General features: G+C 42.6%; 1 protein-coding gene across 1 annotated transcript in view; it reads left to right on the top strand.

The window, feature by feature from the left end:
- Window positions 1-26112, top strand: part of LOC124132882 (ammonium transporter Rh type A-like) — a 37244-nt gene extending 11132 nt beyond the window's left edge. Inside the window, exons 2-9 of the mRNA XM_046497033.2 lie at window positions 8054-8246; window positions 15567-15717; window positions 19296-19440; window positions 20362-20525; window positions 21081-21218; window positions 21865-21998; window positions 22404-22579; window positions 23436-26112. Coding sequence (XP_046352989.1) covers window positions 8054-8246; window positions 15567-15717; window positions 19296-19440; window positions 20362-20525; window positions 21081-21218; window positions 21865-21998; window positions 22404-22579; window positions 23436-23593 — 1259 coding nt within the window. The 3' untranslated portion in view covers window positions 23594-26112. The remainder of the gene's footprint in view (window positions 1-8053; window positions 8247-15566; window positions 15718-19295; window positions 19441-20361; window positions 20526-21080; window positions 21219-21864; window positions 21999-22403; window positions 22580-23435) is intronic.
- Window positions 26113-26361: the final 249 nt, after the last annotated feature.

Here is a 26361-nt window from a genome sequence, read left to right as displayed (position 1 = left end):
TGCTTTTAGCAGTGATTTGTAATAAATACGGAAAGGGTTGCTTTTATTGATTGATACTGACACACACAGCCCACTGAACTAAGTGTGTAATTTACTCCCATCATAAAATCCACCCTCTCACTGATAGAAATTGTTTGTTGAAAAGCTATCAAATGTTATTATTTGGGAAATGTATTTTGTTGGTTGATCCCTCATTTCTTAGACAGGTTGTGGTGATTAACCGAACAGGGATTAACGAGTCAATAAGAGAAAGAAATAGTGAATAGGTGAGAGAAAGAAATAGTGAATGCGTGAGAGAAAGAAATAGTGAATAGGTGAGAGAAAGAAATAGTGAATGCGTGACAAAAGAAAATTCGTGACTAAGTGAGAGCAAGAAAGTGCGAGTGAGAGTGAGAGAGTGAGTGCGAGAAAGAGAGTGAGTGTGGGAATGACTGAGTGCAAGAAAGTGAGTGTGAGAAAGTGAGTGAGTGCGGGAATGAGTGAGTGCGAGAAAGTGAGTGAGTGCGGGAATGAGTGAGTGCGAAAAAGTAAGTGAGTGCGAAAAAGTGAGTGAGTGCGAGCTTGAGTGAGGGTTAGAAAGTGAGTGCGAGAGTGAGAGAGCGAAAAAGTGAGTGAGTGCGGGAATGAGTGAGTGCGAGCTTGAGTGAGTGTTAGAAAGTGAGTGCGAGAGTGAGAGAGCGAAAAAGTGAGTGAGTGCGAGAATGAGTGAGTGCGAGCTTGAGTGAGTGTTAGAAAGTGATCTGAGTGAGTGCGAGAGTGGGTGAGAGCGAATAGTGTCTGGAAAAGTGATTGAAAGTGAGGACGTGAGTGAGAGAAAACGAGAACGTCTGCGAGTTAGCGCGCGAGAGTGAGAAAGTTAGTGAGAGAGCGAGGAAGTCAGTGAGTTGGTGCTAGAGTATATAAAGACAATTACAGACCGATTTCCATCCGAATAAGGAGCCGTTATACGATTGAACATTAACGCAAGGACTCTCACATCCTCGAGCCAGCTAGTTCTAAAAGAAATGCTTCCCACTGATATTTTATCCCTAGTGAAATACAATTAAAGATTCAATCCCACCTCTTAGCCTCGTACACAAGTGCTCTTCATCGCTAACTGGATTGAAACCCAGCCCTACTTACGAAGTCCCGAGCGAAGACACCGTAAGGGTAAATCGTACCACAGTAAGGCTGACCTACTCACCTTTAGAATATAAAACGTCAAGGCAAGAGAAAAACCTCGGAAACAGATGGGGTAAAAACATGTATCCGGTTACACCTCATACCTACAGTCTATACAGACCCTCGCGAGATTCAGCGGGGCATGGATTGTGACCGTGTAGAGTTATGCGTGTCCATCCTACCAAATATTATGCATGTGTGAGACAAGGATGAGCCCAAGCCCCATCATAATGCGATATATTGTGTTGACTTTGTTATGTGTTTGTTACCTGGTATAAAGTATAAAATAAGTACATCGTATAATCTCATCGCCAAAAGAAACGCGAAACATAAGTACATATATGGAGAAGTATGTACGTTAAGAAGAGATGCTTCCAATGTGTACCACCTGATGATAAAACTAACAGTCAGTCAAATGTTACCACAGTGTCTTCTGTTTTATCACGGAATGCTGCACGTGATTTCCAGTCTTTGACACGCTAATCCTGCACGAGACAAATGGTGCATCTCGAGTTGGATATGAGTAATTCTTCATATACTAACAGACATGTATAGTATTCGCCTTTCTTTTTTCGGTGAGTATATATCATCAACCAAGTCCAGGAGGAAGGAGTGGCCTCAACGTCTTAGGTGCCGAATTCCCTGAGCGGAGTGCCAGTAACCTCTGAATTTCACTGTTTTAACACTCACTCCCTCACTCACTCCCTCACTCACTCCCTCCCTCCCTCCCTCACTCACTCACTCACTCACTCACTCATCTCTGTAAGTTCGCGTTGTTATCCTCTCTGTGATTGGCTTTCAGTACCTCATGGTGATTTCATGTTGAGATCCTCCTTGTGATTGGCTAAATGTACATCGTGGTAATTTTACGTTGATGTCCTGTGATTGGGAAAAAGAACATCATCGTGATAGCGATGTAGGCTCTGCATCCCATCACTCCGCTGAACATCATTGGTTGTGTTCCGTAAATAAATTCTACCCTCATTTCAGCGTAACACTCACTCACTCACTCACCATTGTTCCACATTCGCGATTGGTTGACTATCTAGATCTGGGTCCAAACGTGCCATATATTGCGCAGTGTGGCTTTGTCGTTATGTACTCGGTGTAATCATAGGACTGGTTGTTATTGAACTTGCTATCAGCTGTTCCTAAGCGTACATTTCAAAGTGTTGATGGCCTTGGATATTTTAAAAATAAGTTATTCCGGAAAATATTGGAAACATGCACGCACGCATGCACGCACGCGGCCCCTTAGCTTGGCTAACGTTATGTACATGGATTATTGAGGAAGGTAGTGTAAATCTCGCAGTTTACCGCGAGAGTTCAGTGACGCTTAAGGTGTGTTTAACAGCCCAGTCGTCAAGACACTGACATTTACCTTGAATGTATGTTTCTCATGTGACCCATTTCCGTTTTGCATGAACGTGCATGAGGTGACTCTCGGAGGGGATTATATCTCTAGTGCAACCTCTCGCCGTATTGTTAGTGGTCAGGTGTATAAATGTATATTACGGTGTTTTGAGGAAGAGGAAAAGATTATTTCACGCGGTGTTTCCTTAAACGTCAGTCAGGACAAGAGTGATCTAGATTAATCCATTTTTTCACACCCGCCTGTGATTCTCTTACGCCTGGGTTGACAATGTATCAGCTGCATGTCCGTTGTCGATCTGTTGGTTCGACCCACTCGGGTCCACTCGGTTTTTTCCTCTCACGTTTGCCACATAATACCTAAAACAGCAGCGTCGTATATTGCTTGCGGTCCGTGTTATCTGCGTATCACCAGATCTCGCTGCATATAGTTCGCATAACACGACGCCATTCGTGACCAACTCGTGTTATTCCGAGACAAGCCGAATAGCGACTCGTGCCCCTCTCATGGCCATTTTTGCGACCGGGTTCCGTCTTAGCGCAAACGGACATACCTAAAACAATTGTCAACTCGTTGCGTAATGGTTCACATAAATTTCCCCTTATATTATATACATTTCAGATGCAATTTAAAGCACATCGGGACATGCGGAATTATACAGTGTGATTGAACACATGTAACTGTGTCCTTGGGTATATTTTTAGATGCAAGACATATGTAAAATCAAAAATTATTTCTGAGGGATTCTTTGACTTGAAATCATACGCGCATTCTGATTGGTTTGTCGTATTTTCGCATTCATGGATAGGTGCACGAGTCTTCTTGCAGGTTACGGAAAGGGGCGAGTGGTGACGAATAAACACGACGCCCGGTTCTGAAGACAGACTACCGCACGCCATTATGGGACAATATTTCAATGTTGATGTCCAATTTTTCAATGTTTATGAATTGATTTGAAATCAAATTTTGAGGCATTATCATATTACGCAAACCAGTTTACTCTTTGATTTGTATCCAGAAGCAGCCGGGGAAAAATAACGCTGTTACGTCAGGTACATAACTGGTGTCAGAATGTGACGCATCGTGTGTCAGTCATGAGCACGAGACAAGTCCAAGTATGGAATCGTGCAAGTTCTGACCGACCCTATTGGAGCCGAGCCGAGTCGAGCCAGAAATAGGCTTCACACATTATATCTATGTGGGGAACGGGTAGCCCAGTCGTCTAAGGCGCCGCGATTCGCTGTGTAGAGTTGCGTCCCTTGGGCACGCCAGAAACCTATGATTGTGGGTTCGAATCCCGATTCGCCCCAATTATGTTTCTAGGTTTGTCAGCACCATACCCGTGCTCGTTGGTTTCACCGAAGTGGTTAACGTCTGAGACCTGCATCACTTCGGGCTTTCCTCCCACATTAAGCTGACACGCCGTGATATTACCGGAATACTGTTAAAAGCGGCGTAAAACCAAACTCACTCACTCACTATGTGGGAATCTGAACCCGGGTCTTCGTCGTGACGAGAGAACGTTTTAACCACTAGGCTACCCGACCTCCCCTTAATATGATCACAACTTGAACTGACCACAACTGACTCACAGGACGGGGATCGCTTAAATGTTTGGTTTGTGGGCGTCATGGCGGTGCTCGCGTGTTTCACCGTGAAACACGGCAACGGCCTGTATCTATTTCGGCCGTGTTATAACGATTACCAGTCCGCGAAGTCACGCCTATCACAGCCATTATCTCGTTGTTACAAGAGTTTCTTCACTTCGTTGCTCCAGCGCCTGGCTATTGATGTTACTACGGGTGTATATTACACCACCTAGGAATCTTCCTGCAGCTGTATGTCAGCCGTCCTTGACCTACATGCCAGTCGATGACCTGTTAAAGGTAGCCATCGTGGGGTACCCAAAGGCTAGAAGATCTAAAGTAACTCGTGACTTGAATCGTCAATGTGGACGGACACCAGTTTTAAAACTACCAGTTAGGACTTCCGTGAGCAACATTTGCAGGGTAATGTGAGCCTCGTTTGGGGAAAAAGCAGTGCATAAAATGATCGCTTGATGACTACCTTTATCGAATAGAGTGAGTGAGTGAGTATGGTTCTACGCCGCTTTTAGCAATATTCGAGCAGTATCAAGGCGGGGGACACTGAAATGGGCTTCACATTATCGAACAGAGAGTGAGTTGGGTTTAGTCATATCACGGTTCGACAGCTTAATGTGGGAACAAAGTTCAAGGGGACACAGGTCGAAGTGGTTTTAAGTGCTGTGAACTCAGTCAGGATGGATATGGTGCATCCTTTATTGTGTAAGTGTATTGTGAGTGAGTGAGTATGGTTTTACGCCGCTTTTAGCAATATTGAAATGGTCTTCACACAGTGTACCCATGTCGGGAATCCAACACGGGTCTTCGGCGTGACGAGCGAACGTTTTACCCACTAGGCTACCCGACCGCCCCCAATTGGATATAGAAAAGGGGGAGTTGTTTGAGCCTGATATTAAAGAATTGGATATAGTGAGTGAGTGAGTATGGTTTTACGCCGATTTTTAGCAATATTCGAGCAATATCACGGCGGGGGACACCAGAAATGGTCTTCACACAGTGTACACATGTCGGGAATCGAAAACAGGTCATCGTCGTGACGAGCAAACGCTTTAACCACTAGGCTATCCGACAAAGACAACCCAGACAAATAAAAAAAGTAATTAAATATCACTATATTATTATTAAGTATTAACTAATATCAAATAGAAGTGTTGAAGCCGAACAAATATACAGTTTATAAACAGAGGCTGAGGTTGATACTTACGAGAGATATACATACTCTCAAGAGCACAGCATCCAGCAAAATATTATTGTCCTCGTGTTTGGTCACAATGTAGTTAACAGTATTTTAATTCCATATTCATTATAATGTATTTTCCTCATTGGTCGTTAAAGAAAAAAAAACGTTTTTAAGTTATGAGATTGAAATTTGTTCGTCAAGTTTGTTTTACTTTAAAACAAGACCTGTCATATTGAGAAAAAACCCATCTCACTATTTGTGAGATGATTCTCTTGTGAAGACTCATAATGAAAACAAGGCATTCCCCGTTTCAAAGGATGTGGGGCATAATCTCAATGACAATGTTGATTTTGTTGATGTTTCTGTTCTGCTGGACGGCACAGAAATGAGTGTCAACCAAGCGAAGTGCCATACCATCCGCTTGGATGAAGTCGGCTGGCCTGAAAAGTGAAACAGAAGGCTTTCTGTTTGCTGCTCAGGACAAGTCACTGCCCACTCGAAACCGTGAATGTGAGATTTTGCATCAAAATGTAAATATGAAATGAAGATGATGACATGAATTTATTGAGACAGTCCAACACATTGTCAGTGGATCCCAAGCTTTGGCACAAACACAGTATCTTAAGCGACATGATGTAGTGACTCGGTCCTTTTATTACCGTCTTCGTCATGCTTGTGGTTTTGACACAGAGGTCTATCCATGGTACGATCCAGAATATGTAGAGGGCTTCATGCAAAATGATAAATACAAAATTCTTTGGAATAGTCCAACAAAGCCGATATTGTCCTTTTTGATAAATCCAATGAACTCATTTATATGATTGAATTTTCTCAGCATTATGAGCTGAAACGACCAATCTGTCACACTAACATGCCTCTTAAAGGCCGATTACATCCATACAACGAAGTCAGGGGCCTGAACGTCTCTACTAGCTACAGGGTGATCGGTTGCTATTAAATAAGGCCAACTAATGTATGCATCACTTTAGTCATCTCTGCTTTGCCAAATATTTGGACGTAATAACTCAGCCCTAATGCGCGTAAGGAATGCACATATGTTACCACGTCGCTAATAAATATGATTTGCATATTTAATGGCGCAGTTGCACCCAGTGCCTGAGTCGGTAGAGTGAGTGAGTGAGTGAGTGAGTGTGCGGGAAGAGCGAGTGAGAGATTGTGCCGGTAGAGTGAGTGTGCCGGATGAGTGAGTGAGTGTCCCAGCAGAGTGAGTGAGTGAGTAAGTGTGCCAGGAGGGTGAGTGAGTGTGCGAGCAGAATAAATGATTGAGTGAATTTATACGATTATAATCACTATATTTCCTATCGCAAGGGATCACAGATGTAATACCCTCAAGGTGACACCTGTCGAAACTCTCTCCATTATTAGCATCACTATAGTTGTTATTTTAAACTTTGACCTGCGGGTTGATTTGATACGACCTTGACAATATCCATTAAATCCAAAATGTCTCGAAGAGATCGGTCACACGTTTTTAATGTGTTGAGTGAGTGAGTTGGGTTTAACGCCGCTTTTAACAGTATTCCAGTTTTATCACGGCGTGTCAGCTTAATATGGGAGGAAAGCCCGAAGCGATGCAGGTCTCAGACGTTTACCACTTCGGCGAAACCCAAGAGCGCGGTATGGTGCTGACAAACCTAGAAACATAATTGGGGCAAACCGGGATTCGAACCCACAATCATAGGTTTCTGTCGTGCCCAAGGGACGCAACTCTGCACCTTAGACGATTAGGCCATCCGTGCACCTCAATAAGTGTTAACTGGAAGATGCTTCATGGTGCTGGTCGCAAAATTCCAGCTCTCAACGTGCTTTGCCACATTGTATCAATCAAATCCACAATACCACAGTGTGAGATTGCTTGGGACAAGCCACCAAACGTTTACATTGAGTGAGTAGGGTGGTGTTTGCGTGTTTATTGCTCAAAGGTGAGATGGTGAGGTGAAATGGGGTTTAACGTCGTGTCCAATATTATTGCACTTATAAAGCGACGTGCATGCGCGTGTGTGTGGCTGCTTGTGCTTGTCCGGACTAATGCCGATTTCATAGTGCTAGCCAACTGAGATACCATGCCGCAGTTTAACATGAATACCCCACTCAGACACAGTATACTGAATCCGAAGCGAAGTCATTTGTTTATCCCCTTAATGCCGCGCGCCAGACAGGGTAACAACAAGTACCATCTTTAAACATCTTTTGGTATGACGCGGCCGGGGATCGAACCCCCGACCTTCCGCTCTCCGGGTGGACACTTTACCACTAGACCACGGAGGCGGTCTTATTATCAGAAGCAATAATATTTCAACAGTAGCTAGCCGGTCTGTTAACAGTTTTGATAGGAAAAAAATTCAATGTTTCTTTTATGAGCAGCATCTCATTATGTGTAAAAATTCAGACGTCACAACGTAGCGGATTTACGCAAAGTGTGTACACTGGTTCCTACGCTATAAAAAAAGCTATAAACACAAAAAACACAATGAAATCATTCCAAAATCAATATGTCATGTATAATAAGTTCACAGACTGCTTATTTAAACATTAACACACACAAATTAAAACAGGATTCGAAATTAGTATGATCGTTCAGCACAAGCTCCGCCCATTCTGTTATTGGCCAATCAGGAAACATAAGTAGGCTTTGCCTAAATTATATGGTTTTTTTCATGGAAGCACTGGCATTTTATTTGTGTTGGTTTAACGTTTTGATCATCTCTCTCTCAGACTTCCAGGATGTCAACGTCATGATCTTCGTGGGCTTCGGCTTCCTCATGACGTTCCTGAAGAGGTACGGCTACAGCTCCGTCGGCCTCAACTTCCTCGTGGCTGCATTCGCCATTCAGTGGACGACAATCATCCGGGGCCTGCTGCACATTGACATCACGACCGGGGAGAAGTTCAAGCTCTACGTCCAAGAGTAAGAACCATAACTCTGTCCAGACTTTAATTTTTGTAAGGTGTTTTGATTTGAGAATTTTTTTTATTGTGGTCCATTCATATTTTTTTTTACAGTTATCTTTATTTCTACCCAAATATAATTTGTTTTGGCGGATAATCAAGACTGGTTATTGAATTGCATTAACGTTAAACATTTTCTGTAACCTTGAAACTGACGTGAAACTGACGTGAAACTGACGTGAAACTGACGTGAAACTGACGCGAGACTGTACGTAGAACTGACCAGTCCCTCTTAAATAGCACTGTACAATCATGAAGATGACTGGTCTCCGTTGTATCACGATCTTAGTGTTGCGAGAAGCATATATTATTGGGTTTTAAGAATCGTCTTAAAAGTAGTTTTTCGTTTAGATAGATATAAACGTAGAAACCTGCTTGCACACGGTGTCAATCATTCAAGGCGATTAACGCAAAGTGGACACACCACTTTAAGGTCATACCTCTATAAACACACAAATATATAGAAGTACGTTCTTGTAAATATATAAATCAACAATATTAACTTACAGATAAGATGTGAGGTGAGGTGAGGTCGTGTCGTGGCCAAGACTATTGCACTTATAAAGCGACGTGCATGCACGTGTGTGTGTATGTGTGTGTGTGTGTGTTTGTGTGTGTGTGGCTGCTTGTACTGAGTGTGTGGATGCTTGTACTGAGATAACATGCCGCAGTGTAACAGGAATACCCCTCTCAGACACAGTATACTGACTCCAAACCGACCAGTCCTTGTGTTTGTGCCTTAATGCCGAGCGCCAGGCAGGGTAACAACAAGTAACGTATTTTGGTATGACGCGGCCGGAGATCGAAACCCGGACCGTCCGCTCTCCGGGCGGACCCTCTACCACTTGACCACGGAGGCGTTCTAATAATATTTGAGCGTTAACACACAAAACACAGTGACATCGATACGAAATCAGTGACATCATTCAGCCCAATAATGCAACACAAGCCCCACCCACACTTTTATCTGCCGATAAGGAAGCATTAATACGGTAGAGGATGTGGCCCAAAGCATCAGTTCATGAAAACATTTACTTGATTTACCAATGAAATGCCTTGGAATCACTTGCAATTTATTTATTAAGATATGAACCTTGGGGGGATATAAAATCGATTTCATGACACAGGTCTTGGTTAAATCTGTTACTATTTACTTTATAAACACTGTAATTAGGAGTGATGGGATGGCCTAGTGTTTAAAGCGTTCGCTCGTCACGCCAAAGATCCTGGTTCGAGTCCCTACAGTGTCAAGCCCATTTCATGTCACCCGTAGTGATATTGCTGATATAGTGCTAAAAGGGGCATAAAACCATATTCACTCAAAACTGTAATTTAAGTTATGAAAACAACCTTTCAGAAGCATTATAAAAATGAAGGGGCGTATTTACATAATGATGACTCCCCTCAATAGAATCCGGCAATGTCGGACAAGTCCATTTTATGCACGGGTGGGTATTTCCCACATATTCTCGTCGATTACCTGCACCTTTTCTCCCAATACCGATTGTCATATCTCTCCCGCTTTTGGATGCGCTCGTTCGGCCATAGCGTTTATCTGCGTTGCCGAGCTACATCTATGGGGAACAACACACTAGACACTACATTCTGAAAAAACCGTCGTCCAGTGGACGACGTCATCAAGTTGCGAGTGCATGTTCGAATCTCCGGAAATGACGTCATGATAGAACAATGTGTTATCGTGAAATAACCATGCCTCGTTCTTCCTTGTTCTGGGGGCACGGGTGGCCCAGTCGTCTAAGGCGCCGCGATTCGCTGTGCAGAGTTGCGTCCCTTGGGCACGCCAGAAACCTATGATTGTGGGTTCGAATCCCGGTTCGCCCCGATTATGTTTCTAGGTTTGTCAGCACCATACCCGTGCTCGTGGGTTTCACCGAAGTGGTTAACGTCTGAGACCTGCATCACTTCGGGCTTTCCTCCCACATTAAGCTGACACGCCGTGATATAACTGGAATACTGTTAAAAGCGGCGTTAAACCCAACTCACTCACTCTTCCTTGTTCTGTACGATCACTATCTTATATACATGATTACGATGTGTGTCGTTCGGTACATGACTCACGTCGATTAGTATGTTACTCTTCGACAGGTTCTCGGTCAGGCTCGCTGACTTGGTTCATGCATGTCATCGATCCCAATTGCGTGGATCGATGCTCATGATGTCAATCAGTGGTTTGTCTGGTTCAGACTCGATTATTTACAAACCGCCGTCAGTATGAATATTGCGTTAAACAACAAACAAACAAACAACAACACAGTTGCACTGATACTGGTATTAACACACTCAGATACGTCGTGAGATTGTACATTTTGTAAAGAATCCTACTAATGTAAGGTTTTTGTAAACGGACTTTAAACCAAGTCAGACGAGCCTATGATCATAAACCACCCGTTGCGATAATTGAAATATTTAAGTACTTATATTTTCTTTAAGGTAAACCCTTGTATGACATATGTTCATAGAAATGTGCATGTTTTGTTGCCTTGACTGGTAAAGTAGGACTGGCTCATTTTAATGATACAAAGAAACACAGTTTATCGTCGTCATGGTTTAGCAGACACCGTATAGCAGATGGCACGGTCGTCTTATGCGCCGCAACTCACTGTACAACAATGCGTCACTTTGGCGTACCTGAAATCTATGATCGCTGGTTCGAATTTTGTTTCTTGGTTTTGTCAGCACCACACCAGTGCTCGAGACTTTTACCAAAGTTGTAAACGCCTGACACCTGCATCACTTCGGAATGTCTTTCCGTCGTAAGTGTACACGCCGTGATATCACTAAAAAAATGTTCAAAGCGGCGTTAAACCTCACTCACTCACTCACTCACTCACTCACTCACTCACTCACTCCCCCACACTCGCTCACTCACTCACTCACAACCTATCCTAACATTGAACAACGTAAGTAGGGATGGCTGATTGTTCCCCAAGAACCAGGGAGATTACACGTCAAGGACAGAAGCGCTGTTACTACAGATGGGCGCACACCCCATTATCAGTCTCCGAGTTGTTGTTTACTCTCGTGCGTGACAGTATGTCTCACAGGGCCGTCTTATCTCTCAATACAATTACAGGTACTTGATCCGAGGAATGTACAACTCTTTAAAAAGCCATCACGCATACTATGCAAGCTACCCACATGCAGAGAAATTAGGTCACTGTAGTTTCCATACTATTCAACAATTGATTAGGATATTTAGAGAATAACTTACGCGCTTAAAGGGATTACGAGAGAGTATGTTTGGTACTTCGCCGCTTTTAGCAATATTACAGTTGTATCAGCGCGGGTGAGACCCGAAATGGTCTTTACACGTGGTACCCATGTAAGGAATCGAAATCGGGTATTCGGCGTTACGAGCGACCACTTTACCACTAGGCTACCCTACCGCCCGGAATTACGATTTAATTAATCGATCCTTGATTAACGAGTCCGATGCTTGATTAACGAGTCTGATCCTTGATTAACGAGTCCGATCCTTGATTAACGAGTCCGATCCTTGATTAACGAGTCCGATCCTTGATTAACGAGTCCGATCCTTGATTCACGAGTCCGATCCTTGATTCACGAGTCCGATCCTTGATTAAGGAATCCGATCCTTGATTAACGAGTCCGATCCTTGATTAACGAGTCCGATCCTTGATTAAGGAGTCCGATCCTTGATTAACGATCCTTGATTTACGAGTCCGATCCTTGATTAACGAGTCGGATCCTTGATTAAGGAGTTCGATCCTTGAGTAACGAGTCCGATCCTTGATTCACGAGTCCGATCCTTGATTAACGAGTCCGATGCTTCATTAACGAGTCAGATCCTTGATTCACGAGTCCGATCCTTGTTTAACGAGTCCGATCCTTGATTAAGGAGTCCGTTCCTTGATTAATGAGTCCGATCCTTGATTAACGAGTCCGATCCTTGATTCACGAGTCAGATCCTTGATTCACGAGTCCGATCCTTGATTAAGGAGTCCGATCCTTGAGTAACGAGTCCGATCCTTGATAAAGGAGTCCGATCCTTGATTAACGAGTCCGATCCTTGAGTAACGAGTCCGATCCTTGATTCACGAGTCCGATCCTTGATTAAGGAATCCGATCCTTGATTAACGAGTCCGATCCTTGATTAACGAGTCCGATCCTTGATTAAGGAGTCCGATCCTTGATTACCGATCCTTGATTTACGAGTCCGATCCTTGATTAACGAGTCCGATCTTTGACTAAGGAGTCCGATCCTTGAGTAACGAGTCCGATCCTTGATTCACGAGTCCGATCCTTGATTAACGAGTCCGATCCTTGATTAACGAGTCCGATCCTTGTTTAACGAGTCCGATCCTTGATTAAGAAGTCCGATCCTTGATTAACCAGTCCGATCCTTGTTTCAGGAGTCCGATCCTTGATTAACGAGTCCGATCCTTGTTTAAGGAGTCCGATCCTTGATTCACGAGTCCGAGCCTTGATTCACGAGTCCGATCCTTGATTAACGAGTCCGATCCTTGATTAACCAGTCCGATCTTTGATTCACGAGTCCGATCCTTGATTAACGAGTCCGATCCTTGATTAACGATCCTTGATTCACGAGTCCGATCCTTGTTTAACGAGTCCGATCCTTGATTAAGGAGTCCGATCCTTGATTAGGGAGTCCGATCCTTGATTCACGAGTCCGATCCTTGATTAACGAGTCCGATGCTTGATTAACGAGTCCGATCCTTGATTAACGATCCTTGATTAAGGAGTCCGATCCTTGTTTAACGATTCCGATCCTTGATTAAGGAGTCCGATCCTTGAGTAACGACTCCGATCCTTGATTCACGAGTCCGATCCTTGATTAACGAGTCCGATCCTTGAGTAACGAGTCCGTTCCTTGATTCACGAGTCCGATCCTTGATTAACGAGTCCGATCCTTGTTTAAGGAGTCCGATCCTTGATTAAGGAGTCCGATCCTTGATTAAGGAGTCCGATCCTTGATTCACGAGTCCGATCCTTGATTCACGAGTCCGATCCTTGATTAACGAGTCCGATCCTTGTTAACGAGTCCGATCCTTGTTTAACGAGTCCGATCCTTGACTAAGGAGTCCGATCCTTGAGTAACGACTCCGATCCTTGATTCACGAGTCCGATCCTTGATTAACGAGTCCGATCCTTGAGTAACGAGTCCGTTCCTTGATTCACGAGTCCGATCCTTGTTTAACGAGTCGGATCCTTGATTAAGGAGTCCGATCCTTGATTCACGAGTCCGATCCTTGATTAAGGAGTCCGATCCTTGATTCACGAGTCCGATCCTTGATTCACGAGTCCCATCCTTGATTAACGAGTCCGATCCTTGATTAACGAGTCCGATCCTTGATTATCGAGTTCGATCCTTGATTCACGAGGAACGTACTTCTGTGTTTTTTCTAAAGAAATATAGAATCATACTGGTTTCCAGGAACCACTTGCACAACGCGACCTTAGCGCTTCCGCCAATCTGTTAAAGTATTGGGGAGTTGTAGCTCGAGGATCGCTTTGTGCACATGAGCCCTGATCTCAAGCGGAGATATGAGATCAGTCGGTCTGCTTGTCAATCATTTACGACAAGGCGGTTGTATGACGTTGCCTTGTTATTTGTCCGCAGTGGAAACAACTGGACACTTGGAATGAACTACTGACTCAGCATGAAAAAAAAAATATGTACTACACCACTTTTGATTTGGACATGATTTTATACAGTAAACTACGGTTATAACGAACTCAAAGGGACCACTAATTTTTGTTCGTTATAACCGTAGTTCGTTATAAGCATATATACTAGTATATACAGCATATATACAGCATATGGACGGGACCAAAAAGAGTTCGTAATATCCGCCAGTTCGTTATAAGCGTGTTCGTTATAAACGTAGTTTACTGTATTCATGATTCATGTATATTTAAACAGGATGACATATCTTACCATGCCTTTCACAAGTTGAGTCGTTTATGTCAAGTGTATCTTAAATGACAAATCTGATTATCTATATGAAACATGAGTAGTATGTAATGCCCAGGGAAAATTACTGAAGAATGATTAATTTCGCCGTTATCCTTGCGCCTGTGGGACATGTCGTACAATTTAAATACACACATCATAATAAATCAGTTTGGTGTATTTAACAAATTAACGACTCTTAGGCGCTGCTTATCGCGTACTAAAACACAATGAATCGTGAATTATCGTGGAATAAACCACGCCTCTTTCTTCATGTTTTTTTATTATTTATCCCGAAGCGGTCTTATATTACGGTATAATAGGTATATTTCTGTCAAAAGTTAAGCATTTGATAAACTATTCGGCCTTTTTGAAAACAAACGGTAAATAAGGAAAGATAAAATAAAAATTGTCACTATTGTATCTTTATATATCAAATATATGAACACGAGTCAAGTATCAATTCTACGTGGTGTACCTAAGGATGTGCTACTTTGATCAATGAGAGTTGATCTATTTCATATCAAATGATACGAGGGTGGGGTTATTATCGAATATTAAACACATAAAATGAAAACATTGATATATGAAAACAATATGAACTGTTTACAGAGGACCACAGCGCAATCAAAAATCAGAGTGCGCTTGTTTAGTTCGAGTAAATACTTTGAAGCCATAAATATCATACGTAATCAGTAAATGTAAATATAGAACGTGAACGCCAGAAAACAACAGGTCTCGATTATCCGACGAAAAAGATTCCAGTTTGTGTAAAAGAAAAAATAGCGGGCGAAATAATGTGCTTGGGGTAACGAAAATCAGTGATGCCACCAAACTTTTCGCGTAAAGGGGAATGTCTTGCCCGACCCGAAGCCCCCGCCACTCACACAATTTGTAACTCATTTCCAAAATATTGTTTTGGCATGTGATAATACACCGAACAAACACGATCAAGGATCATGATTATGTTTTGGAATATTTTATTGAAATTGTGTCTGTCTTCACTTAAAAAATATGTCCATTAAAATATTCCGGATTCCTAACTTTTCCTGTTCAGTATATATTCATTCTCAGTCATTTGGTGATGCATAGGTATGTTTTCCAGGACTAGTGATCACCAAAAAACATATCGTTTTCGAAAACGTTAAACTGTACCCGCAGATTGTGTTGTGTATTGTGATAGTCACGTGAACTAGTGAAACTAGTACACCCTGTTCAAAGATGGATTGCCCCATACACTGATCCAGGGGACCAAGGGGATTAAGAAGGGCTATTGAGATTGCGTTGGGTCATATCGACATGAATTATCCCCCCCTGTTTCAGAATGATGTCAGCTGACTTCTCGGCAGCTGGGGTGCTGATATCATTCGGGGCCCTCCTGGGAAAGATCTCCCCTCTCCAACTCCTCGTCATGACTCTTATCGAGGTTGTTCTTCTCCAGATTAACGAGTGGATCTGTGTTGAGAAGTTCCACGTGAGTAGCATCATTTTGGGCCCTTCAGGGTGGGAGTTCAGAGTTAATTTGTTCAATTTGTTGTTAAGGTTCACATTGGCAATGTTCAGTCCTGTAATGTTGAGTGAGAAGCTTCGTTTTATACCACTTTTAGCATATCATTGGTTATATCATTGAGTTATGCAGATCTTGGACGTTTAGCACGAACACGGGTATTGTACTGACAAACCAGGAAACAAAACCCGGGCAAGAACAGCATTCGAACCCATTTCTTAGGGAAACCCTGGGAAGCAACTGTGCACAGCAAACTGTGACAATGACGACAAGGACAAAGACAAACTGTAACCCCCATCTTCAAGGTGGCCAAGCATGGGTTGCTGAAGACCAATTGTAACCCAGATCCGTACAGGAGGGCAAGCATGGGTTGCTGAAGACCAATTGTAACCCGGATCTTCACTTGGGGAGACAAGCATGGGTTGCTGAAGATCAATTGTAACCCGGATCTTCACTTGGGGAGACAAGCATGGGTTGCTGAAGACCAATTGTAACCCGGATCTTCACTGGGGAGACAAGCATGGGTTGCTGAAGATCATTTGTAACCCGGATCTTCACGGGGGCCAAGCATGGGTTGCTGAAGACCAATTGTAACCCGGATCTTCACTTGGGGAGACAAGCATGGGTTGCTGAAGATCAATTGTAACCCGGATCTTCACTTGGGGAGACAAGCATGGGTTGCTGAAGATCAATTGTAACCCGAATCTTCACGGGGGCCAAGCATGGGTTGCTGAAGATCAATTGTAACCCGAATCTTCACGGGGGCCAAGCATTGGTTGCTGAAGACCAATTGTAACCCCCATCTTCACGGGGGTCAAGCATGGGTTGCTGAAGACCAATTGTAACCTGGATCTTCACAGGGGTCAAGCATGAGTTGCTGAAGACCAACTGTAACCCCCATCTTCAAGGTGGCCAAGCATGGGTTGCTGAAGATCAATTGTAACCCGGATCTTCACGGGGGTCAAGCATGGGTTGCTGAAGACAAACTGTAACCCCCATCTTCAAGGTGGCCAAGCATGGGTTGCTGAAGACCAATTGTAACCCAGATCTGTACGGGAGGGCAAGCATGGGTTGCTGAAGACCAATTGTAACCCGGATCTTCACTTGGGGAGACAAGCATGGGTTGCTAAAGACCAATTGTAACCCGGATCTTCACGGGGGTCAAGCATGGGTTGCTGAAGACCAATTGTAACCCGGATCTTCACGGGGGCCAAGCATGGGTTGCTGAAGATCAATTGTAACCCGGATCTTCACGGGGGTCAAGCATGGGTTGCTGAAGACCAATTGTAACCCGGATCTTCACGGGGGCCATGCATGGGTTGCTGAAGATCAATTGTAACCCGGATCTTCACGGGGGTCAAGCATGAGTTGCTGAAGATCAATTGTAACCCGGATCTTCACGGGGGCCAAGCATGGGTTGCTGAAGACCAATTGTAACCCTGATCTTCACAGGGGCCAAGCATGGGTTGCTGAAGATCATTTGTAACCCGGATTTTCACGGTGGACGAACATGAGCATCTGTTGGTGTGATTTTTATTTCGGTGGCTTACGATAAAACATTCAATTTGCTTCTCGAAGACTATTTTGACCCGGTGTAGAAGGCTCAAACGACTCCCCCTAAATTTGACCAAAGAGTCATATGGGCCATGGTTAACATGACTCCCCTAGCCAGGCTCAAAACACTGACTCTAGGCTCAGCTAACTCCCCTACCGAGCCCAAATGACTCCACTTTAACATGTTTTGAATTAAGATGATTACAGAAAAGATCATAACCTTGTATTATAAAGGTTATCTACCCCTCTTTCTCATTTTCTATTCTGAAATGTCATGTTAAGAACAATCCCCAATATAGTGTGTCAGATTGTTTAGTACCAGTTATTTTTTTTACAATTTAATATTTAACTTTAATTGGAAAAAAACCTTCAGGTGCCTCTCTTAAATCACTATAAATTTCTTCACCTTTTATTTATTTTCAGAATACTCCCTGTGTCCTACATCCAATTCTTGAGTATCAGGCTCAAACTCCTCCCCCATTCTATATCTTGTGTATCAGGCTGAAACTACAGAATATATATCAACGCTCTGGATCTGTAGGGTCGTTAACAATGAGGAAACCTATGCTTGCACGGAAATATTGTGTTTCGAAAGGATAATTTCAGGCGTTTGCCACGTTCAATCCGGCGTCCTATGAAACTTTCATATTATCGTCAGTACCAGGATATGAGCCTATTCATGTACGATTTTAATTGTGAAAAAAAGTTTCCATAAAATATCGAATAAATCCTTGAATTATCCCTAATTCTTCACATCGATACGGTGTCAGTTGATTTGTTTATAGGTTTGTTTGTTGTTTAACGCCGCTCTCTGCAGTATTCCAATTATCACGACATGTGAGCATACTGTGTCCCGAAGTGATGCAGGTCTAAGACGTTTACCACGAAACATACGAGCACGTATGGTGCTGACAAACCTAGAAACATAATCGGGACGAACCGGGATTCGAACCTACGATCATAGGTTTCTGGCGTGTCCAAGGGACGCAACTCTGCACAGTGTATTGCGGAGCCTTAGACGACTGGGCCACCAGTGCACAATGGGATTACGTACAGTCATATACTGATGTATGTTGTCATATACTGTTATATGTTGTCATATACTGTTATATGTTGTCATATGCCGTTATATGTTGTCGTATTCTGTTATATGTTGTCATATACTGTGATATGTTGTCGTATACTGTTATATGTTGTCATATGCTGTTATATGTTGTCATATACTGTTATATGTTGTCGTATACTGTTATATGTTGTCGTATACTGTTATATGTTGTCATATACTGTTATATGTCGTCATATACTGTTATATGGTGTCATATACTGTTATATGTTGTCATATACTGTTATATGTTGTCATATACGGTTATAATGTTGTCATATACTGTTATATGTTGTCATATACTGTTATATGGTGTCATATACTGTCATATGTTGTCATATACTGTTATAAACAGTTAGACACCTTTGATATTGCCGAATGCCGCATAATAAGTTTTTAGCCCGGAAATCGATACCTACAGAACTAAATTGTGAAATCAGTAAATAACCGCACAAGATCAATGAAGAATCAATAAATTATATTGAAGCACACAGTTTGAGGTTGGCAGTATGCCAAAGGCAATACTTTGGGTCTAATAACACTTTACAACATGCAATAATTATTAATATCAGACAACATTAACGGAAGTTCGTAAATCTCTAATATCTACCAAATCGGGTGCTAAAAGTGACAAGACACTTGAGGTAATCCAACACACGTTTCAGTGGCCTCGTCATGTCCTGTTTTGTTTTAAAGCAAAAACACGATGTCTTTAAGTGCACAGGTGCGGGTAAGGTGGTTGTTTACGATCAATGCGTTTAAATGAGAAAAATATCAATAGCTATGTATCATATTGATTTTGTCATGTTAAATTAAACGGTAATGAAATCTTTTTTTTTTTAAAAAGTAACAATGTGAATTATAATTACCTTTTATATTTACCCCCCAGGTGTCCGATGTAGGCGAGTCTATGTTCGTCCACGTTTTCGGTGCCTATTTCGGCTTGGCGGCAGCACGTGTGCTGTATAGCGAGGAAGCCGTGACGTCTAAGAAGGCTGGGCCAGTGTACCATTCTGACCTTTTCTCCATGATTGGTAAGTGATTTCGACATATGATTAATTAAGTTTCTTTAATTAATTGGTGACCGCCTTCGTAGTCTAGTGGTAGAGCGTCAGCCCGGAGAGCGGAATGTCCAGGGTTCGATCCCCGCCCGCGTCATACCAAAAGATCTTAAAAGATGGTATTCATTGTTACCCTGGCTGGAGCTCGACATTAAGTATACTGTGTCTGAGTGGGGTATTCATGTTAAACTGGTATCTCAGTGGGCTAACACTGTAAAATCCGCATCAATCCGGACTAGTATAAGCAGCCACACACACACGCAAGGACGCACGCACGCACTCACATGTGTGCATGCATGTCGCTGTATAAGTGCAACGCCATTTTACCTCACCACCTAATTTCTTGGTTCACGGATATTTTTCAAGAAACCATGGGAAAAAGGTGGAAATGATAATGTTAAAAACAACAACAAAAGTCACTTTTATTTTTTCTTTGTAAACGAAAGTTGGTGGTAAGAATGCGAAAAAATATTAGATCAAATGATCTTTTGTCGATTTCGTTAAAACATTGCAGCACACTACTTGGAATATCTATAGGGACCCTGGGGTAGCCCAGTAGTTAACATGTTCGATCGTCACGTCGAAGACCCGGGTTCGATTCCTCACATTTGTACAATTTGTGAAGCCAATTTCTGGTGTCCTCAGCCTTGATATTGCTTGACTATTGCAAAAAGCGGCGTCAAACAATACTCACTCATTCACTGTAAATCTTTGAAAAATATTCGTTGTGACGACTTGAGGCAAGGGTATTATTTCAGTTTTGATTATTTGTTCGGTGGTAATAAAAACCACTTTAACATGGAAATCTCTTTTTCCAATAATCATGATTCGATGGATCAGTAAACCACATAATGAAATTAAAAAAAAGCTTTTAACTGTTATCTTTGCTCCTAGGAACTCTTTTCTTGTGGATGTATTGGCCTAGCTTCAATGGCGGTGCTGCGGAAGGAGACGAACAGCACCGGGCTATATTAAATACTTACTTCTCATTGGCTGCCTGTTGCTGTGTAACGTTTGCCATGTCAGCTGCTGTTGAAAAGCATGGGAAATTTGAAATGGTGAGTTCTAGGGGGATCACGAGTTAGGGAATGCATGTTGTTTTACGACAGCGTCAGCAACAATCCAGCTGCGTCACGACGGAAACATGGAAAACCAGCGATTGAAAGCGTGAGCGAAGATACCCGCCATCGGTTCATAATCACATGCATTCAACCAGGTTTCTGAACCTTTCCAGCCCATCCATTTTAGTCGACACTGAAGTCAGACATAAGTTATATTACTTGGCACCAACACTCGGATTCCCCATGGGGGTAGTGGGTTATGAAATCTTACAATGAATTAAAGAGGTTTATTTTGGTACAACGTTATCATCAGGGATCCTAAAATAAACATGTTGAATGACAACAAAAGACATATGGCAATATTATCATGCGCTATGGCTTAAGAGTTGCGTCCCTTAGCCACAGGTGGATTCGCTGAACGTGGTTTCCAGTTCCCTTGTGATCAGTATGAAACAGCGATGGTAAATTTCTTATACTCTCAGATTCTTGGATTTCTCACCACGTTAAATTGTCATGTCACTTACTCACTCATACTACGATCTGTGATTGCAGGAACACATACAAAATGCTACTCTAGCAGGGGGCGTTGCAGTTGGTACCTGCGCAAACATGAACATCGAGCCCTGGGGCGCACTCGTCGTCGGGTCAGTGGCCGGTATTCTGTCTGTGGTTGGCTATAAATACATCTCGGTAAGTTCGCGTTGTTATCCTCTCTGTGATTGGCTTTCTGTACCTCATGGTAATTTCATGTTGAGATCCTCTTTATGATTGGCTAAATGTACATCGTGGTAATTTCACGTTGATGTCCTGTGATTGGCTAGAAGAACATCATCGTTTCTTTGATTTGATTGGCTACGCTATTGTCAACGGCAAAGCATTGATTTCTTCAGACTACTTAACATAGCATAGTTTTAAATCATTTTACTCCATAGTTTATAACAGTTTAACATTCCTCTTACAAATACCAGAGCGTCTCTGACATGGAGAATGTATTTCCTCTCGCTTTATCCTGCTTTGCCTCCGCTGCCCATGGTTTTCACCAAAGTGATAGAGATGTAGGCTCTGCATCACATCACTCAGCTGAACATCTTTGGATGCGTTCAGTAAATAAATTCTACCCTCATTTCAGCGTAATTTCAATGAATATATTCGGCAAGTGCTGATTCGGTGTGTTTTAATATTCATTACATTACATTTCGGTCACTCACTCACTCACTCACTCACTCACTCACTCACTCACAACCCATCTTAACATTGAGCCATGTAAGTAGGAGTGGTTGATTGTTCCTCAAGAACCAGGGAGAATCACGTAATACGTCGTTTCTCTTCTTCGCAGCCTTTCATCGCCGCCAAACTAAAGATCCACGACACTTGCGGAGTAAACAACTTGCACGGCATGCCGGGAATTATGGCGGGAATTGGTGGTGCAGTGACTGCCGCCCTAGCCACAGAAAATGTTTATGGTGAAAGGTACATACTGATGTTGATTTTCTGATTCGTAAAATTATTTTTATAACGTTAACACTTTATAACTCTCTTTAAACTGGTAGAGATAAGCTGTATTCAGTACTGTAGTATTAGACGCAGAGGCATGTAAGATTATCGTGATGGACGCTTTAAGAGATTACCTACGAACCTACCCGGAACATCGTGCCTAATTTTAATAAAGTTGTTCCTCCATATGTCTTACCCGTATTTATTACTCTAACTTTTAAATGGCTCCCAAAGAAGCTTTTAAGGGAATTTGTTTTGTGTTTTATGTTTTGTTGATATAAATTATTTGACACAACACTGCAGCGTATTTTAATGTTCAATAACTCTTTGTGCGTGACGATATTCATTTCCATCAGTATTGTAAGAAGTTCCTGTTTGCAGCCTGTATGAGATATTCCCCGCCCGCTCCCCCCTACCTGAGGTGGGTAACTCCAGCACCCCTTATCCTGTGCCCGAGCTGCAGGGGTTGGGGAGAACCGCGGGGGAGCAGGCAGCTTTCCAGATCTACGCATTGCTGTTGTCGCTTGGAATGGCCATTGCTGGAGGAATAGTCACAGGTGAGTTCAGATGAGCACGGATCTTGTGCAGACAATTTTAAGATCACTGCGGCGGCACCAAGGTGAGGAGTTTAACCTTCGCGTTCAAGAATTATGGCACTTATTTAGCGAAGTGCATGAACGTGTGTGTGTGTGTGTGTGTGTGTGTATGTGTGCGCGCACGTGCATGCACTAGTTTGGACTAATGCCGCTTTTAGTAGCGCAAGCCCATTGAGATACCATGCCGCAATTTAACATGGATACCCACTCAGACACATTATGCTTACCAGTCCTTGTTTTATCCAATTAATGGATCTTTTAACGTCTTTTGGTATGACGCGGCCAAGGGATCAAATCCCAGATCTTCCGCTCTCCGGGCGGACCCTCTACCATTAGACCACGGAGACGGCCACTTGTTTGGATTAATAATTAACAGCTCAGAAAGCAGTACCTGTCTGACGAGGAGAATAATTGAAAACCCGAGTCTTATATAGACTTATAAACCGGTAGCTACCCCAACACCCTCAGTGTTGCTACTAACTCGACGGGTGGTACACAGGGTAGACTACAACATGTGTCATTGACATAGATGCTTGATGCACCAGACCGAATGCTCTTGCGTGCTCTCAAACCTCAGCCATTGTCCAGAAGCTAATCCCTATTCAAGCCGATCAGTTCGAACCACTTAATGACAAGCGGAAGCATAGGGCCATCTTGTAACGTCTTTTGTATGACGCGGTCGGGGATACAACCCCGGACCTTACACTCTCCAGGCGGACGCTCAACCACTAGACCACGGAGGCGCTCCTAATTCCCAAACATTGTAAACAAACGCCCTTTTTTTTGAAGTTTCAAAAGAATATTTTTTACACTTTAGGTGCCATCTTGAAAATGAAAGTGTGGGACAACCCTCAGCCAGAACACCTGTATGACGATGAGCGGTTCTGGGAGCTGCCGGAGGAAGGAATACCGGAAATAGACATGGATGACTTCCCCTCTAAGTACAATGTCAAAGAGATCGATACCAAGATGTGAAGACATGCGAATGTGAAAGAACCCGGATTGGAAGACTTCGACGCGAAGAAACCGGATGTTAGCTATTTCTACCTTTGAGCAATGGTTCATGTCACTAGAAATCTTTCCAGACGTCTTAAGTACCGCGTGTTTTGTCTCCTGAAAAATATTATTACACAAGCTGAGAGATAACATGGAACGAAAACTACAGGCACAAGAAACATACATGTACGTTATTCCCAACAAAGCAGATTATATGTCGATATGATATTTATTTCTGAAAAGTTATGAACTTTATGAAACTTTGTACGTTTGGTCGTTTTAAATTGACCTTGGTGACTCTTATTAAAATTGGTTGGGGTTCATTATGGGCACGCTTGTGGGTAAACAGGTTTGACTTGGCCCCCAACACCTTTTGTTACCCGGAGGGTGTGACTCGGTAACCTCATAACCCAGACCACGTTGAAGGTTTATCACAGTACCAATCAATTACTTGACTGGTTTGATACTTTACAGGATCCCGAGAATAACTTGAATAATGCTGATTGCGGTGTAAAACAACAAACAAACTGTAGATACGCCAAACAAACATGTATTGTTTCATTCGGTCATGTGATCCATATGTATATAGTAACTTATGTTAGGTGTTGCCATGGTGATAATATATATTAAGACACTCACAAGACGCAAGTGCCCTTTTAAGCAACAATGGTTGTGTCACAGAGCATGGATTGATGTGTAGAGTAAGTACATACTTGCCAATTATCATCACAACGTGATAAACCATATAACTTGAGTTTGGTTTTACGATGTTTTGAGCAATATTCCAGCAATACCACGGCGGGGGACACCAAAAATTGGCTTAACACATTGTACCTATGTGGGCAATCGAACCCGGATCTTCGGCGTGACGAGCGAACGCTTTAACCATCAGAGTGTCCCACCGCCCCAGTGACACTAGAGGCTTGATTAACGATTATGGCATCTGGACAATAAGTTTTATCATGATCAAGTTGGTGAAAGTCGGTATAAACTCTGAGATTGTATAGACAAATGTCCAGTATAGTCAGGTTAGCTATTTGTTTCTGTATAAATAAGCTCGTTAAGTAGTCATACAATTTCAAAGGCATTATTCACATCATTTCGACCCAGTGAGTGAGTAGTGTTTTACGCCGCTTTTTGTAATAATCCAGCAATATCAGCGAGGGACACCAGAAATATGGGCTTCACACATTGTACCCATGTTGGTAATTAGCTTTAATCACTAGAGTACCCCACCGTCCCTTGACTCATTTATGCATAACAAAAACCATGATGGTAATTAATACGATGTACGGGATTGTATTTTTTTAATTACTATAGTTTGGATATGTTTTATTCACTTTATTCGTTCATGTTTTATTCACTCTTTTCGTTATTTGTTTCGTCGCTGTGTGGCTGACGTATGTCCGCTTCGAAATTATTTATAACTCACTGACTCAATATGACTAATGACTCTGTGATTGTACTTCTTGAACGCTGATCGTCGGTTCGAATCAAAGATCCGTTCCGATTAAGATCATTTGTTTCTAAGCATCATATATCCTGTCAAAGGTTTCGTTATTCTACGATCTTAGTATTTTACTTTCCCACATATTTCGTTGATACCCAAATCACTCACATTGGGAAGTGTACAAACAAGATGTTCCTGTAATATCACGGCAAGAAGAGTGACATTTCTTTTTTCCGGAAATGATAACTTTTACCAGGCGTCATGAATCATTCTAGGTCACGGAAACCTGATTGGAAGGAATCTGGAAATGTCCGAATTGTAAAGGGACAAAGGCAAACCGTTTTGCGATAATCCTAATTGGAGGGTCAGTTAAGCGTTGGAAGTACCAGGTCAAAGGGCGAACTACCCTTTTACGACATGCCACACCCAGTGGGTACTCCACTGTGCTACAATCACATCATCAACCACTATCGACATCTTGATCGTCTTATTGCTTGTGTCACAATAGCCATCATCTTGTCATCACTAAACCCCCCGTGTACTTAACTGAATCCTCTCCTGTTAATCCCATTTGCTCCTTCATTAAATGCTTTTATTTGTACATTAATCCTATCTCGTCATAATAGTGTTATATACATAAGTATGTACTTTAAGTATTGGAATGGCATATGAAAGTGATACACATAAGGAAGAGCATTTACGGAGTCAACTTCCTTAGATTATTCTATGCACTTACTAAGAATTCACATGATAGAGGAGCAAGGAGTGGCTCGGAAACGTCGTAAAAGAAGTTGCTATCCATAAAAAGTGTCCTGGATTCATGGTCTTCCAACTTCTAAACGCTTATCAAAGAGGTCAAGGTATTGACAGTGTATTGTTACATTTTCGATTTTTGATATAAATACTTTAGGATCAGTAATGCAACTTCTTTGATGATGGTGCCTCTCAGTTTGATGTTCTCGGCGTTATTTGAACGTTCTTGATATGAAACTAACCCAGCAGTATGACATTTGTTGATAATCAGATATTAAATATATGTTGGACTACTGTTCTTGTTTTGTTTTCCATACCGTGTTTCCCCATGAACTCGAGTTAAGCCCTGGAAATTCCAGGGCGGAATTGGATCTATGTTGACCATGTGTCGACTGGAAGGGGTCGGGCGGTCAGGTTCGACGACAGAGGTTTGCGTATCATCGTTCCCTCGCGGCGTGGATCGTGCTTTCTGCTTTCAGTCACTCGTCTGTGTGCGGCGTAAAACAACATTCACTCACGCGTTGGTTGTGGTCTGCAGCCCGGT

The sequence above is a fragment of the Haliotis rufescens genome, unplaced genomic scaffold (assembly GCF_023055435.1).
Source record: "Haliotis rufescens isolate VD_foot unplaced genomic scaffold, xgHalRufe1.0.p SCAF_18, whole genome shotgun sequence".
NCBI lineage: Eukaryota > Metazoa > Mollusca > Gastropoda > Lepetellida > Haliotidae > Haliotis > Haliotis rufescens.
The sequence above is the reverse complement of the archived record's forward strand: the minus strand, read 5'-3'. Positions and strand labels throughout refer to the sequence as shown.